Source organism: Apaloderma vittatum, unplaced genomic scaffold (assembly GCF_000703405.1).
Source record: "Apaloderma vittatum isolate BGI_N311 unplaced genomic scaffold, ASM70340v1 scaffold3860, whole genome shotgun sequence".
NCBI classification, from domain to species: domain Eukaryota; kingdom Metazoa; phylum Chordata; class Aves; order Trogoniformes; family Trogonidae; genus Apaloderma; species Apaloderma vittatum.
In genome coordinates, this window is record NW_009694884.1 from 14,441 (window position 1) to 31,011 (window position 16,571).

Genomic DNA, 16,571 nt, shown 5'->3' on the forward strand with positions numbered 1-16,571 from the left:
GATCTGTGAATATGTGGCTTTTCTTGCCCAAGAGGTGTTTTGATCATCTCATTCCAAGTCTTATGCAGTCTTATGTAGTGTTATTATTTGCAGAAATTGTTTACATGTAAAATCTTTTTAATTTAAAAGATCCAAGTGCTGTGTGTAAGTCCATTTTTTTTCTTTGTGAGAATAATTTTTAATTTTATCCTTAACCTAATTTAAGGGCTTTACAATAGCGCTAGTTCTCTCTTGGACTTCAGCGAAATACATGGGTGCCTGCTCTTACAAATTACACTTCTTCAGTATTTATTGTCTTTTCTAAGAATCTTCTTGGCTTTATTAATAGTCCTTTATTAATGTTGACACAACATCCCTCAGGAATAAAAGAGTATTATATCAATGTAGATCAGGTAGGGAAAAAATGCACAATGATGAATCAAGTTGATCCTGGTTGTACATGAAGCCTCTTCTAACGTCATTGGTATCTCTTTAGCTCCGTTGCTTCTATGTAGAAAGATCCCTTTATATGTTAAGGAGAAAAAGAACCTCTAAACTTTCAGGTAAAGATAACGATAGTAAAACCATCTTTCCTTATTATAACTATTCCCATAAACTTGTTCTCATTTTTAAGCACACTTTAATAATTCGGGGCTTTATCTAAGTTGTCTGATTATGGCAATGTAGGATTTTGCAAGCTAGGTTAATATAGTTTCATGTTACCCTGCTCTTGCTAAAAATTATCTGTAGGTAGGTGTACGGTGTGTTGCATTCTGTGCATGGTTTACAATCTCAGTAGTTGTCAGTACTGTATTATAGCCCATCAGATCTTAAGACTTTGAGGTTGAAATGTTGTTGTACTTCTGCTTTTTATTTTTTCTTTGTTTCTGTTTTAACTGCAGTTTAAATGACCTATATTTTTTAAATGTCCATTAATGCTTTTTACACTATTTAAAAGCTGAGATATCAAGAAAGTAGCATGGAAAGAAACAAGATTGTCATGAAATACAGTGTTAAATTCCAAGTATTGTGGCACGATTAAAAATACAGAAGCATTTAGTGCATAAATCCCCAATTTCCAAGGATATCTTTATCCCATGTCATAACTCAACAAAGATGTAGGTAAAGTAGGTGATTACAGAAATTATTTTTAAAATGTGCTGGTTGTATTGAAGTGTTTCAGTCCTGCAGATGTTGGATTGAACATACACTTCTGTACATTTTAGATCACGGATGTTCATTCTGTGCTTAACCTCCTTCAGCTGCTTTGCCTTATTTTTTCCATATGTTCCTTCTCCTACTCTGAACTCTTCCGCTGATAATGTCAAAACAATGTTCAATAGTGCTGCAGCTGCATCGGGGTGAACTTTTAATTTAAAAAATCTCTCTGTTTACATTCTAAATATAACTGTGCCAGTACTGCCAAACAAATTGGTATCAGAGAGCAGGGTGTTAATCGTGGAAGATTAGTTCAAAACTGTTGCATGAGAAAGATCTTTTAAAGGGAACACAAAGGTGTTTTGTTTTGGTTTTTTTTTCGTAGTGAAGCCAATCTTGTGGTTAAATCAGTGTAGCTGCTATGTGCAAAGACAGATCTGCATAGGTCAGAGAGCAGGTTTATAAAACGATATTAGTTGTGCAAAATCAGTTTTCCCTTCTGAATATAAACCATTTCTTTAATGTAAAAAGAATCTAAGCTATTTTTAAAGGATCTCGTCTTTTGTTTACTTGCTAAACTGATTCAAAGAGTATCAAAATGTTTGGAAACCAGGTCATGTATTTCTTGTCTGCTTGATGGGACTTTGAGATTCTATGGGCTATGGAGTCAGCACTTTGTGAGAGGAAATGCCAATGGTTTTGTTGGATGATGTTGCTGGCCAATACTGTTAACTTGTCACTGATTTTCGAGAGTGTTGTGGTTCAAGCTGACTGGGACAAAGAACCACGCGGTCTCCAGCTCACTCCTCCCCCCACCCCCATTTGCACAGTGATGTGGAGGGAGACAATTTCAACTAAAAAGGCTCAAGGGTTTGAGATTAAGGATAGGGTGGATAATAATGTACCATTTAAGATAATGGGTAAAGAACCAGAGAGACTTGGCAACAAACAGATTTAATTCACCACCACCATTTACGAGGTAGGAAGGTAAGAGGAATGCATCTATAAATATGACTCAGTCTTAAATACCCTTTGCCCATCCACCCCTCCCATCTTCCCGGCTACCTCCTTCCCCCCTCTATGCAAGGGGGCAAGGGGTGGGGGGTGCAGCCCATCTGGCCACTTCTCATGGTCCATGGCAGCTCCTCCTTGAGAAAGAGGGCTCCTCGCAGTCTCTCCTTCCTGTTGCATGGTGTTCACCGTGGTGTCCACCTCACAGGAGGCAATCCTCTTCCTCCTTGGGAGCCCATCCTCTTCCTCCTTGGGAGCCCCTCAGGGCCACGGATCGCCTCAGACATGTCCCCGACTAATGCTTGATCTCTCTCCCCTCTCGCATGGGGCTCTGCACGTACCGACACATCCTGGATGTTCTCGCTGCCATCAGTCCCCTCAGCTGACAGGCAGTCACCTTCCTGCCATCTCAGCCACCATGGGTCCAAGGAAAAGTCCTGCTCTGACAGCCTTCTCTCTCTCCTCCTCAGGGGCACTTCTCCCCCTCTTTCTCCTCAGGGGCACTTCTCCCCCTCTTTCTCCTCAGGGGCTCTTCTCCCTCACTTTCTTCTCAGGATGACGTTCTTTTGTTCTCCTCTCAGCTCCCCCTCCTCCAACAGAAAAAAACCACTCCCCAACGTTAAAGACAGGACAGCTCAAAACCAGAAAAAAACAAAAGAGAGAGATAGAACAATGGGATCACCTCTTAAATACCTTGATGACAGAGGCACTGATTGCCCTGGCCCTGGCCAGAGGCAGGTCCAACTCTGCCTGGGGGTACGGGAGTCCCTCAAAGTTTCACATGAGTCTACTCCCTCTTTTTTTTACAATAACCCCGTTAGACTCGAACCCATGACAGAGGGAGATGGGGGTAAAGAAAATCAGTGATGAGTTTTTTACAAATGAAGGGGGAAAAGAAAAGCCAACTATATTAATCCTAAAATTTAATTTATATACACATGTAAAATGTACTCAAAATAATATGTATATACATGTAGAGAACTACATAGCAGTACATGACCAGGATATTGTTGCATATATTTGATTTTGGGTAATAGGCTTCAGTATTTGTAAAAACAAACAAAAATAAGCACACAAATTTATGCAAGCTTAATGGATGACTTCAAGATTTCCCTGCTTTGTTGTTCTTGGGTGGTTTTTTTCCTGAGTAAGTATATATAAGGTCTGAAATTCAAGCTTACTAGTAGTCAAAGGACTTCTTCCTGCTCTTTTTGGTCAGAGCTGTTCTAAGTGACCCAGAGCAATCCACGCGTGATGATATTCACAAGGAAGCTCATGGACTTCTGGGACTTGGAACAGCACCAATGCGTTTTAGAAAAAGAACACTGCATGAAACAAAGTAAGTTTTCTCTAGTGGTCATTTTTTTAGAAATACATTTTCTGCTGTGTTTTTTGTTATTTTGGTCTCTGTGAAGTCTGTTCACCTTTCTGGATGTTTTATATCTGGCTTGGATCCCCCAGCTCCGTGTGAAGCCTTTTTTGTAGCCTCCCCATGCCTAGAATGGCCTAGTGGGACCTGTTCATATGGATTCTCTGTGTATAGTGATTGATTCGTGGAAGTTATAAAGCCTGGGAGAACATTATTAAACTTATATTGATATTGTTCATCACAAGGGTTTGCCAGCCTCTTCTGAGCTGTCGAATGCTTGCAATCTTGTCATATCCTTTTAGAGATTCCTATCCTGAGGAGCATAAAATTACATAAATATGCATCTGTGAATGCTAATGTAGATCTTCACAATATAATTACACTTTTCTTTCATGTTTTGATTTCTGCTGCACTGATTAACTATACTGGCGTTTAAGTGTCATTCCTGGCCTGTGAGCACTGAAATAGTAACTCCAAGGGCTTAAGAAAAATCCCAGAAAACCTTGTGATCCGTAAAATTAAATGAAGCTTCAGGTCTGAGTTTTGTTCTGTTAATTTTTCTCAACAGGCAGACAAACAGCTCTGCTTTGTGCATTTTAACATCCTGCTCTAAATTCTTTCTCAATAAATGTCATCTTTGTGTTCCTGGAAAAAAAAAAACCCAAACAACAAACCCTGTCTCAATCTCTTACACCCATCACATGGACAAATCTCCATTTTCAGAACTAGTAATACAGCCAGCATAAAATATCTAGGTGAGTAAAGAAGCCCCAGCCTGAGCATATTTGCAAGAAAACACACTGATTGGTAGAGGTATGGTGAGTGGTAAAGGTTTACATCTTGGTAAAAGTGTATATAAACAAAATATCCCATTCATAGCTATGTCTTCTGTGAATGTACTCTCATATAATTACAGAACACCTTCCACATTACAACTCTCGGGTTCTTTCTAATTCAGCTACAGGAGATCATCTCCTTAGCCAGTTGCCAAGGATACCGTATTTCACATTTTTTGCTGTTTTGAAACAGTTGATTATTATGTAACATTTGTCTGTGGGCATATAGGTATCATTAACATGCTGCATTAATTTCACAGAATAAGGACCAAATCAGGATTGACAGAAAACATGCTATCTAACAAGCTATGCTTTGACAGTAGAATTATATCGAGGTAATCACAAATTTCATGAAGCTTTTCAATTCTATGAATTCATGAATGATGATCTTTACCCTCTTGAAATAATTAATTGCACTGAACATCTCTTTTTCCCTGTGTTTAGAAAAAGTATGTACTGTATTTGTATTATGCATCTGTGGGTGAAAAATATATATATACACACATATACACCCACACATGCATAATACAGATTTCGACTTGGTGATGGATACAGTCCCATTGTAAAGGTGTGTAAATAACTTTATGTTATCATCATACCCATGGCTCTGTGCAGGACAGCACAGTGCTCTTAACTCATTGCATGTCAGCTGATGAAAAAATTATCTTAGCCGTGTCTTAGAATCCGACAACGACTGTGGATGGAAAGGCTGACTTTGTGTCTCGTTTGTAGTTCCTTACGTACGCACCTTGCAGGTGCAGGGCATAGAATCACACAATGTGTTGGTCTGGAAGGGACCTTTAAACGTCATCTAGTCCAACCCCCCTGCAATGAGCAGGGACATCTTTAACCAGATCAGGTTGTCCCTCTGGAACTGTTCTAAATTGATCAGCAGTGACATCAACATACTCTTCAAGCTCTGGAAGTGATGCTTTTCAGAAGCAGGGAGCTGTGTGCTTGTTAGACATAGCTGAAGATTCAGCCACATGGCTTCATACACCATAACGAATGCAGTAGTCCTGTTCTAAATAATCCTGTAGTTAATGAGTGAAAATTACGTTGGTATTCTAAAACATGAAGCCTTAGAAGGTGTTTTTAACGTTAACGTAACGTAGAATGGAATATTCAAATATGTGTCCAAATCCAGAAGTTGAACTCAGTGGTGGTTTAGAAAAATGCCAGGTACCTCTTTCAAAGGAAAAGAATGTACAATATACAACATTGGAAATAAAGTGCATGTTCCAAAAGGAATGTTGTTTATGTTTGTGTTGAATTGGATTTATATAGATGCAAAAACATAAAGGTTCTTTTCAATTTTCCTTATAGAAATGGTCGTGATGCTTGTAGAGAGTTGATTGGATTTTATTTTGCATGTGACAAATCCCTTACTGTGTACGAATTTCGACAGTTTGGAAAAAATAGGTAGGATAAGTTACTTTTTAAAAAGCTTTTAGAAAATACCTTCCACTGTCTTTAATAAACTTAAATAAATTTAATCGTTTTAATAGCAGTTTTGATTTATTTCACAGAACAAATGCCTTGCCTTTCATTCAGAAGGGAGTTTATCAACATGCACGTGGACAAAAGAAGGGAAAATCTTATGACCTTAGTGACTTCTATATAGTAAGTGTTCTGATGAATATAAGGAAATTTGGTGGATAATTTGGAAGTCATATTTACATAGTCGAGTTGAAAATTGTGATCGCACTTTCAGGGAGAGTGAAAAGTCTTTCCCTTCAGTAACGTTTTCTAATGGAAGATTTTCAGGAGTCTGGATTATTTTTTTGTGCCATGTTTGAGAGATTCGCTGTTTGGATTAAGCTGTAGTTTGACATTTTCCCACGAGAGGGCACAAGACTGCAGACAGTGGCGACCTCTGTGTTGGCAAAGTGAACAAGTCGGGAAGCAGATACAGATGAAGTAGACCAAAGTACTTGTTAAAAAATAATAATCTTTGCAACGTCTGCTGGCAATGTTGACACGAGTCAGTTATTAAATATTTTCTTAAATTTGAAGAAGTCGAAGAAACTTTTAACCTAAAGTTTTAAAGCGTTTACCACCAGCTATGTCCAAGTGGTTGAGACACACAATAACAGCATCTCTGTCTCCTTCCTAATTTATGATTTTTGTCGGCTTTATAACCCAAGCCTACATCGATATTAGAGTTAGGTCTACTGCTTTCTTTAATTCTACTCAGCATTCTTTGCTTTTAGTTTGCTGCTTTTCTTTCTCTCACCTTCACTCTTCTCTCAAACTAAAAAGCATCTTAAAATTTGCAGAATGTGAGATGTGTCCTCTGTCCCCAACTTGAAGGGAAGAGGAATTTGTAATACTTGGAAGAGACTATACTGGGTAATAAAACTCTGTGCTACTACTAACATATTTTTATACAATATTTATTAGTGAAATCTAGCAAATCAAATGATAACTATAGTTAAACATTGCAGGAATGATTTGAACTCTAGGAAGGCTATTTTATTTGTGTGTTTATTTCAAGTATGATTTTAGGTTATTGAAAATAACTGTGGAGGTTTTCTCTAGTCTGAGAGAACTTTGCTCTCACGGAATCAATGTGGCATCTGCAGTGACTCTCTTCTGTGGTCCAGCAAGTTTTGGATACCATAAGGATGAAGAGAGAAGGAAAACTGAAAGGTAGAGCCTGGCAGAGAGGAAAAACAGTCTCTAGTCTCATGTTTTTCAGCTGTAGATTAGGCAAAAGTAAGCCGTCTTACTAGACAAATCTCTATGTAGCAGATAATGTGTCATCTTGGAGCCTGCACCTGTTTTACTTTGTACTAGAAAGACTCTGTTAAGAAGGTTTACTGATCTGAGCTGCACCTTTTCATCATTCTATACCAAGACTTTGTATTGTACATAATACATGAGCTATTTGTAAATCATTATATGTTCTACCAACAGGGAGCTAACCTAACTTTCCAAAGTGTTGATCATAACCTTCCAGAAAGTGTTAAGCAGAACGCAATTCTCACCCTTCGTGTGATAAGTATTGATGAAGCAGCTATGGATTTTCTAAAGTAAGTGCAGCTGTTTTTCAAATTACCTTTTCTTCCTTAAGGATTTTTTTAGTAAGATCTTCTAACATCTTATTACTTACATTGCTGAAAAGCAAAAACTCTACTAGGCTGTTGTTAGGAGACATTAGTAATAGATGTTAGTGGATGTTCTGTAACTCAGTGACTTTCTAGATTGATAAGGAGTAATTTTAAAATAAGAATGAGCTAAATTATGAAACTGCCTCATTTGCTTTGTTTGGAGTCGGATGTTTTCATATATAAATCATACACGCACTTTTCTTACGTGATGAACTAAAATACTGTATTTGGGGAGAAACGCTTTTTTTTTTGTAATCAGCATTTATTATTAAATCTTTTGTGAAGCTTATGTTAAAAGTTTGTATCAGTCATCATAATGGAAATGTTTGAACATAGGTGGAGGAACAACTGGCAGTTTCTCTCTCTTTTTCTTTTTCCTTCCTCTTCCTATCCATTCTTCATTCTTCCAGGTATTGCCACATCAGGCAATTGTTGAAGACATCAGGCACTGGGACAGGATTTCTGCACTTACTCTTTCAAAACAGTGTTTGGTGAATGATGTTGTTCCATAGTCTGAAAGATGAGAATTCATAAAATTTTTTCACATAGTTAGGTGAATAGTTAATCTCTGAGTATGTGTTATTTTTGAAGGTAATGTTCTTGTCTCAATATCTCTACAGAAGCAAACTGTCTAGGGAATGACACATCTTTCTCTGGGGTTTCTGGCTTTTATTGTGAGCGTACTGGTTCTTAGCACAAATAAGATCTTCGTAAAATATTTATTGCACTGCTGTGTTGCCTGAAAACAGAAGTTACATAATGGTGTGGAAATACATGCAAAGTTTGATTACTCAAATTTTGATGAGGAGTGTTAGCCAATAGCCGTTATTACAAGGTAGAAATTTTTATCAAATCACAGAAAGCGATCTTAAGATGGTCTCTTAGTCCAACTCCCTGCTCAAAGCAGGGTTCACTACAGCAGGTTGCTGAGGGCTGCGTCTAGTTGGTTTTTTTAATATCTCCAAGGCTGGAAACTGCATCCTCTGTGAGCAACCTGTTCGGGTGTTCAGTCACCCTCACAGTACAAAAATGTTTCCTGATGTTCAGAGGGAACCTCCTGTGTTTCTGTTTGTGCCCATTGCCTCTGGCCCTGCCAGTGGGCTCCACGGAGCAGAGCCTGTCTGTTGTCTTTCCTCCCTCCTATCAGGTATTTACACACACTGATGAGATCCCTCGAGCCTTCTCTTCTCCAGGCTAAACAGTTCCAGCTCTGCTCACATATCAGATGCTTCAATCCCTTCTTGACTAGGAACAGCAATAACAGAATCTCAATTAAATACATTCAGTATCTAAAGACTACTTTCGTTAGCACAACTTAACTGACTATTATTTTTCTTTCTGCAAGTGAAAGCTTGTTCTTGGTTATGGTAATACTCACTTTAAGGTCCCTTTCCACTGAAAGTTTTGCAAAGGACCCATAGCGAGCTAAGAGTACATAAACCAGTGAATTCAAACGTAATTGGTTATATAAATATATAGTTGTATGATGCTTAGTGCTAATTGTTCCCTCTCTGCAAGGTTTCCATGAAATAAACGACAATATAGTTTAATTTCAGATAGTTTATGTAAGACATTTTACATCTCAGAAGGCTGTCATTCCAGTAAACAGCTTTTTCTTTCATTTGCTGCTAGTCTTGTACCTGCAAAATCTGGAGTTGATCCAATGTTATCTCTGAAGGCTCCAGAAAGAAGACTTGCTTGCTGGGTTATAATTTTGGATTTTCTGCTACCTGTGGTGGAACAGATTGTTTCTTTTTTATACTCTCTCCCCATGTTCTTTCCATTGGTGACTAAATTTCAGATCAGGAAGTCTGTCATCTTCTTCTGAGTGGGGCTGTTACTGAACTCAGTATTCTCTGGTGCAAAACTCTTGCACTGAGTCCTCTTACCTCCGTTACTGTACTCCGAGAGAATTCTGCTCAGGTGTAGTCTAAAAGGTCTGTTGCAGATTTCTGGGAGCAGCTATGCCCTGGTGTCACAAGCAGTGAATCTTTTGTTTTACGGGTGATTTAGAGAGAGTATATATTCCTCTGCAGGTGGTTGTTGACTTTCTGGTTTAGGTGGTTTGCTGTAGGCAAACTTGTAGGAACTTCATAATGGGAGGTACCCAAAGTGGAGATTCGGAGTCTTGATAGACAGCAGAGAGAGCAGAGTGGTGAGTCTTTGGCCTCAGGAAGCGGGAGGATGAGTATTCCATGGCAAAGCACAGATGAGCAAGCAGATCAAAGTTGACAGCAATGCTTTGCTGTTTTGCCTTCCTATTCTGATTAATTATAAGACTTTTTTTTAAAAAAAAATTTCCAATAATTCTTCCACTGTGATCTTTTTTTATCAACCTTTAAAATAATTTCTGATGAGGGCTTATGGGAAGCCCTCCTCAGAGTGGAACTTGCCAGAGAAAACACAAAATTTAACCATAATTCCTAGGTCACACCTAAGATACACCCCTGATCCTTCTCTTCTGAAGAGATTTGTAGCTACTTCATATTATTTTCCTCTTGGTAACTAAATGTAGCTGCATTAACAAAGCCTTCCAGTGGCCTGAGGTGAAGATTAGGACTGTCTTGAAATAAATTTCTGGAAGTTTTATGCACAGGAGGAATTATCCATGATTAATGAATTAGTAGAGGAGCTTCTAATGGACTGTTGTCAGAAAGAAATTTCTGCCTGTCTGCAGCTGTTCATCAAGTACTTTTTAATGTATCAACTCAAGCAATTGGATACTATGCTTATAAGAGCAGTATAAGAATTAAACATCAAGTTCAATGTGTTTTTTACTACAGATATTTTGAATTAAGTAATATTACACATAGTTTCACCAATCAACATTAATTTTGATTATTTTAGAGCTGCTTCTATGGAATTCAAGCAAGAGTGTTCCAAGCAAGTGGTCGATGACAGCAAAGTTTTCAGGAAAATTCAAGGTTTGTGTCTGCCAGAACCCATTTAATTTTAGTTTTTGTATCTCTATAGCTCAACACAAAGAACAGTAGTGACGTTATAAAGATTTTATTTGTCTAAATGAAATTAAACAGAAGTTAAATATTTATCAGAATGTTGTTAGACTCTGATACCAGCATGAATCAATCATAAGAGTACTTTCTCCTCTTAAAATAAACAGTCTAGCTAGAAATCTTGGGAGCAGTATAGCGTAATTCTGAAAGTAGTCAATAAAATATTAATCTCTCTGTCGACATAACACTGATCCTATGTTGAACTGGCATTAAATTAATAAAGTTATTGACAAAATATACAAACACAGCCTTATTCAGTTGATTTTATGCTAGATACTTTTTTTGGCCATTATTTTATACATTGATAAGTTGTTTTTTGATAGTATTTAATATTATGCTTATTAACATAGGTGAGTATAATTGAATACTATCTTCTGGAATATGTAAGTAAATTTACCAGGTTCCTACAGCCTTGAGGACAAAGGCATAGTTTTGTGTTTAAAATTATGACAAGATGTTTTATGCAGTGCTGTGTATTATATTTGTAACCTGTTGTCAGTAAGACCTGTCGAGCTGAACAGCTTCCAGCTTGTAGAATCACCGCTATTAGCTAAACCTGTTTTAAGTAGGCACTCTTTGGTCACTAAAGTCTCCTTGGACATTGACTTTTAGAAAAATTCTTGGAGTAATAGTTAGGGATATTTTTTTATCTTCTAGTTACTCAAATATTTTCCCCTTGCATAATAGGCAAAAATTGATTTCTCAGTTATCTGAGAAACATCTAAGGTTTGCTGGTGTAGCATGGAAGGAGGTTACGTGTATGTATTTCAAGACATCTTTTAACATACGTCTGAGTTTCTACTTCACTGGAAAAATCTTCCTTCTTTCACCCTCTCTTTGTTTTACTTCATAATTGTAGATAAAAGTAATTTCAAGATAAAATATAATAATAGCAGATGACTTCTGTTAACATAGTTTGCTGAGAAGCTCAGACATTCCTAAAGGAAACCTTCCACTTAAATATTTTTAGAAGGCTGCCATTTCTGCCATAGAAATAGTTACCTGCGTATAATTTTGGAACAGTTTTGTACAATTCCTTATATTTGTTCTTGTTTCCACATGTATTTAACATGTTTGTACAATGAAGGAGCAACACTGTGTCCCATAATGGAATGTTCGTATTACCAAAAAAGTGTTCCTGAGTTGCTTTGTGTGTTGAACCCCGATATGTCATCAGTTCTAGCAGAAGTAGGCAGTTTTATAATCTGAACACATAAAGGGCAACAGCCATTCTTCATTTCTTGGGATCTCTTGTTAGATGTTGCTGCTGCTTTGTATTATTTCTACTCAAATGTTAAGTAGCTGATCTCTTCATTTTTAACTGATGTTCTCTCATCGAAGATGAGGGAGCCTGGATGAGTGGATGTGTCATTTTAACCAGTGGTGTCATAAACAGTTTTGGTTTTCTTCACTTTTATATCAGCCCCATAGCAAGTGGCCCACTTCTGGTAACCATTGTGTCCTTTATTCCTCTAAATCCTCAGGTATACTCAGAGACACACTAAGTAAAAGAGGAGTTAGGGTTGTAACAGGCTTGGGAAAGTACTTCCGAGAAGCAGACAAGAGCAGAAGCGGTTTTCTCTCTCAGGCAGTGTTTAAAGAAGCTCTAAAAGCGTTCCATCTGGAAGTGCCTGAAGAGGTAGGTCTAGCTGAAACTGTAATTATGGGTATTATCTCACTTTAACTTATGCAATCACTTCTTTTCTTCACTTAAAATTATAATTTAATAGCTGTGTTTTGCAAATTTCACCTCCCTGTCCCCCTTGGTGGCATATTGGCATTTCTGCATCCAGTTCTATGTGAAATTTTTGAAAATAAAACCCAGTAAATTTAAATGAATCTTTTTACATCATGAAGAAGCAAGTGGGATTGCAGTCCATTTTTTTTCCTTTTTTTGCCTTTAAAATAATTTAGTTGATGCTATTTATGTATTTTTTTCTTTATTCTATATATTTTATTTTAAAAATAGCCCACAGCTGTCGGAATTGCAAATAATGTGAATTAGAGTAATCAGTGACCAATGATGACTTGTATTATTTTGACAAATCTTTGAGTAAATGTTTTCATTTGAGAATACTGTAATTTCCTATTATAGCAATTGTTTTATTCTAGGACATAGTGAAGAACTGTGGCAAAATATTTTTAAATTGCAGGACTTTGAATCCTTATGGCTTACTCTTGATGACAGCAGGAGTGATAAGGTTGACTACGGAGAATTTACTCGTGCCATATTTGGAGAAATGAACGAGTACAGGAAAGCATTTGTAAGAAAAGTAAGTTTTGTTGCAGATATTTTAAGTATAGGTATTATGCAGCTGAGTTTTGGAGTTAGCTATTTATCATGTTCTGATTCTATTTTTTTGTTGTCGTTTTTCTAAATTGTGCATCTGGTAAATGACTTTGTAAAACTTCCAGATCAATTTATTAAAATAAACATAAATTAGAGGATTGCATGCTGTTCCATTGTTGAAATAGTTAAACTCTAGAACTAATTCCTTTATTATTTTGAGTTTATGCATATGTATGCTATTCTTACTTTTCAGTCTAGTGTATAAAGCGTCTGGCACCCTGAAACTATCTCTTCCAGAAGTCTGTTTCTTTGTTTTGGCAGATCATTGTATCTGTGCAGATTTTTTTCCCCTGTAGTGTCTGACCTAGGAGGCAGTAATACTTGCCCCCTTTGAGACCTGCAGTTAGAGTCAATATATTTGTGAGACTTCTTATATTTGAAATACCGTTCGATATATGTCTGTAACATAATGTGGAGCCGTTTGCAGTGTGAAACACTGATTACAGACTGACCAATAGAGTAGCAACTGGATATCAAGGTCAAGGAAGACTTTCATGGGCAATCTGACTCTCCTAGTCTTAGGTATCGAGCACAGATATTTGAGTCAACTGAAAGGAGAGTGAAGCTGCTGTCAGCAGTGCTGAAGAGACTGTGTTGAGGCCTCTGTCAGAATGATGCGGGAGTCTTAGTGATTGGAGGAGGCATAAAGGAAGCAGCTTAACTGATTTGAAGGATGAGAAGACAATTTTTTTTTTGAGCTGGTGAGGGGACCACATTTGATTGATATGAAAGCTGTTGAGATAGCTTAATAATGAAAATCAATAAGCTAGAGTTATTTTCTGATATTTGGTGCCTTTCATAAAATAGGTAAAGTGACATAATCCATTGCACAAGATCGAAAAGTAAGTTAGTTAAGCCTATTTGATCTCTACATCTTTCAACTTTTTTTTTTTCCTTATGTGCTCATGTGAAACTCTTTTTCCCTTGTAGGCTTATATGAAACTAGATTTTGGCAAAACTGGGAGCGTGCCTGTAGTAGATATCAGAAAATGTTACTGTGCAAAGAAACATCCTCTGGTAGTGGCAGGTAAATCGCTCAAACAACAACATCAACAAGTGTGTAACTGCTGAAGTAATCTTGTTAGCAGACATACCAGATCCAGAAACTGGCTGCGAATACAAACCAGTTTCATATTGGCTTAGACTTGAGCTGTTTAGGCGAACTTTCTTCATCTGATGACCTGTAATGTGTCTATCTGGAACATGACTATAAATAGCAGTGGAGTTCATGTACACAATGCTTTTTACCAAGCTGCAAATACTGCATGTATGCAGAGTAGTTCCTTGCCCTACTTATGTAGGACTACGATTAGGCTGTTACTTCTCAGCTTTGTTCTGCACATTATCAGCGATACGTATGATATTAGTAACTTTCACTTAGGAGGATACTGTAATTTTCGTATTTATCAAAATGTGCAAGGTTTCCAACTGACACTGAATGTACTCAACACTTCAGATTCCTTCTGAATGAGTTATTCATGTATTTCTGGGACAGGATTGTCATCCTTTACAGGGGAAGTGTTGGTATCCTCATTATTTTTTCAGGAGTCTCAAAAATGTTTAAACTCTGCCATTGAAAAAATAGGAGTTTTAATATTTGTATGTCAGTTCCTAAAGTAACATTTCCATGTACCAAGCTAGTCATGCCTATTGTTCTGACCCTTTCTGGTTTGCTCATAGAAGAGAGAAATTTTTTTATATTGTCAGTGATATTAATGTCAACATATGAAGACATATGGTGGTATAGGGATGTTACCCTTGCAATTTTTTTTTTCACGTTTTTTTCTCACTTTTTTTTTCTCAGTGCTATGAAATCCTCATGAGTATAATCATAAGTTTCTGGAACACACACATAAATTGCAGAGCACTTTTCAAATGTAAACCTGCATCTTAAGTTCTTCCTAGAGCTTTGAGTTTGTATCACATTGCACGTATGCTTTACTGCAAGATAACTTCTAAACTACCAAGATTTTAGTTTACAAATGCAGTCATTTGAAGAAAAAAATGTTCCTGATGCCATGATTCATTGAAACTGACTGTGGCCTCATGTTTCTGGTGATAGTTAATACTACCATGTGCTATTAAAGTAAGATGTTTTCTGTGGCTGGTATTACGTGAGCCAGTGACTTAACTCTGCAATCAGAATGTTGAATCTGTTCAAGAAAAGTATATTTGCAAGCTAAAATGTAGAAGTTTCTTGCCTGAAATCTTTTAAATGCTATATATTCACTGTTCTTGAAAATGTATTTAATAGGAAAAATATACTTTCACAGGCAAAGCTACAGAAGAAGAAATTAAATCGGCATTTCTAGAAACTTTAGGAGAGTCTTGCAGCAACCCCAATGAAGTGTCCTATTCTGAGTTTGAAGATTATTATGAAGGATTGAGTATTGGAATCATGGATGATGATGATTTTGTTAATATCGTAAGGCACCCTTGGGGAATTTAGAGTGGAAGATGACAAAAATGAAGAAGAGACATTTTCTAAACAAGGAGTGAGCTAAATAAGGGAGGTTTTAGTCTTGATGTGCATTGCTTCATAATTAGTATCTTAAACTGATTTCAGGACTGAGATTTCAGATTCTTTCAGAATAATATATAGCAAATTTCTTAGAGTGTTGAGCTATGCTAATCACTTTTTAAGTATAAATGCTGTTCATTCCTTTTCGTTGGAAATAATAAAGACTGTTCAGCATCCCAAAAGGAATCATTTACTTGATATTAAAGTGGCCTATTTTAAAATAAGAGGGAATTAGAATGCAAAAATTCATGAAGGAATAGATGCAAGAAAAAAATTATTTTATGATGTGTTGTAAAAAGCTTTAGATTTGACTGTATAAATGTCAATAAATGTCAATGGTAGTGTCTTCTTATAGAAGTATATTCTTGTAACATTCTTTGTCTCATTTCTTGTTTCGTGTGCTGATACTTAGCTTGAAAGAGAGCAGGTCATCCTATTCTGATTTAAAGCGTTATCTGCAGTACTGAAAGCACAGAGATGTTCACGCCACTTAGCCCTTTGGCCTGTGGACCACCTTGACTGATTTTATTTTTTCATCTTGATCAGGCATCTGAAGCTGAGTGTTGAATCCCAAAAGTTTTAATAATCACACTTATGTTTTGTAATATACTTCTTCCTTTTCTCTATTTTTCTAAGTGGTTTTCAAAACCAATAGTTTATATTTAAATACCTAGTTTCTTTACATTCTGTTGCTGTGGGTTTTTTGACTGAAACTTAGAAATTATTTCCTTTGTCAAACTGATATCTAGGATTTCCTGTCTATGCTGAAAGTACAAGCCAGAAAAACATTAAAAAACCCTCACCAGCAACCCACCACCTCTGTCAGAACAAAACTTAAACCATGAATTAAAATATTCCTTGCTACTTCAAATATTCAGCCAGATAGATTTTTCAGTCTAATGCTTCTTGTTAATTCTTTAAAATTCTTTGTGTTAAATAAAAATGTATTACTAATTATACATGGAGAGAGATAGCCTTTGGTTTCAGTATACCGGTCATCAAAATTAACTGTATGTTGAACTACATTTCATAAGCCTCTGCAATTTAAATATATTGGCTTCCTCTATGCTTGCCTGCCTGGTTTTGAATTTATAGCCTGTGGTTAACAGAACTTTCCTCTGAGACAGAGTTTGTGTTTCATAGGAATTTCAGGGCAGTGCTGAAATGAGGAACTTGGGTCCCTCTGAGGCTGACTGGTTTCTTCTAGATACAGCTTCTGT

At 36.8% G+C, this 16,571-nt stretch overlaps 1 protein-coding gene across 1 annotated transcript in view; it reads left to right on the forward strand.

Annotated features, from left to right (window-relative positions):
• The window catches only part of LOC104273655 (calcyphosin-2-like), a 19,001-nt gene extending 3,722 nt beyond the window's left edge, over window positions 1-15,279 (forward strand). Inside the window, exons 3-12 of the mRNA XM_009869056.1 lie at window positions 3,368-3,487; window positions 4,614-4,688; window positions 5,680-5,775; window positions 5,883-5,976; window positions 7,273-7,388; window positions 10,314-10,390; window positions 11,965-12,119; window positions 12,634-12,753; window positions 13,761-13,857; window positions 15,104-15,279. Of these exons, the coding sequence (XP_009867358.1) occupies window positions 3,368-3,487; window positions 4,614-4,688; window positions 5,680-5,775; window positions 5,883-5,976; window positions 7,273-7,388; window positions 10,314-10,390; window positions 11,965-12,119; window positions 12,634-12,753; window positions 13,761-13,857; window positions 15,104-15,279 (1,126 nt within the window). The remainder of the gene's footprint in view (window positions 1-3,367; window positions 3,488-4,613; window positions 4,689-5,679; window positions 5,776-5,882; window positions 5,977-7,272; window positions 7,389-10,313; window positions 10,391-11,964; window positions 12,120-12,633; window positions 12,754-13,760; window positions 13,858-15,103) is intronic.
• The last annotated feature ends 1,292 nt before the right edge of the window (window positions 15,280-16,571 follow it).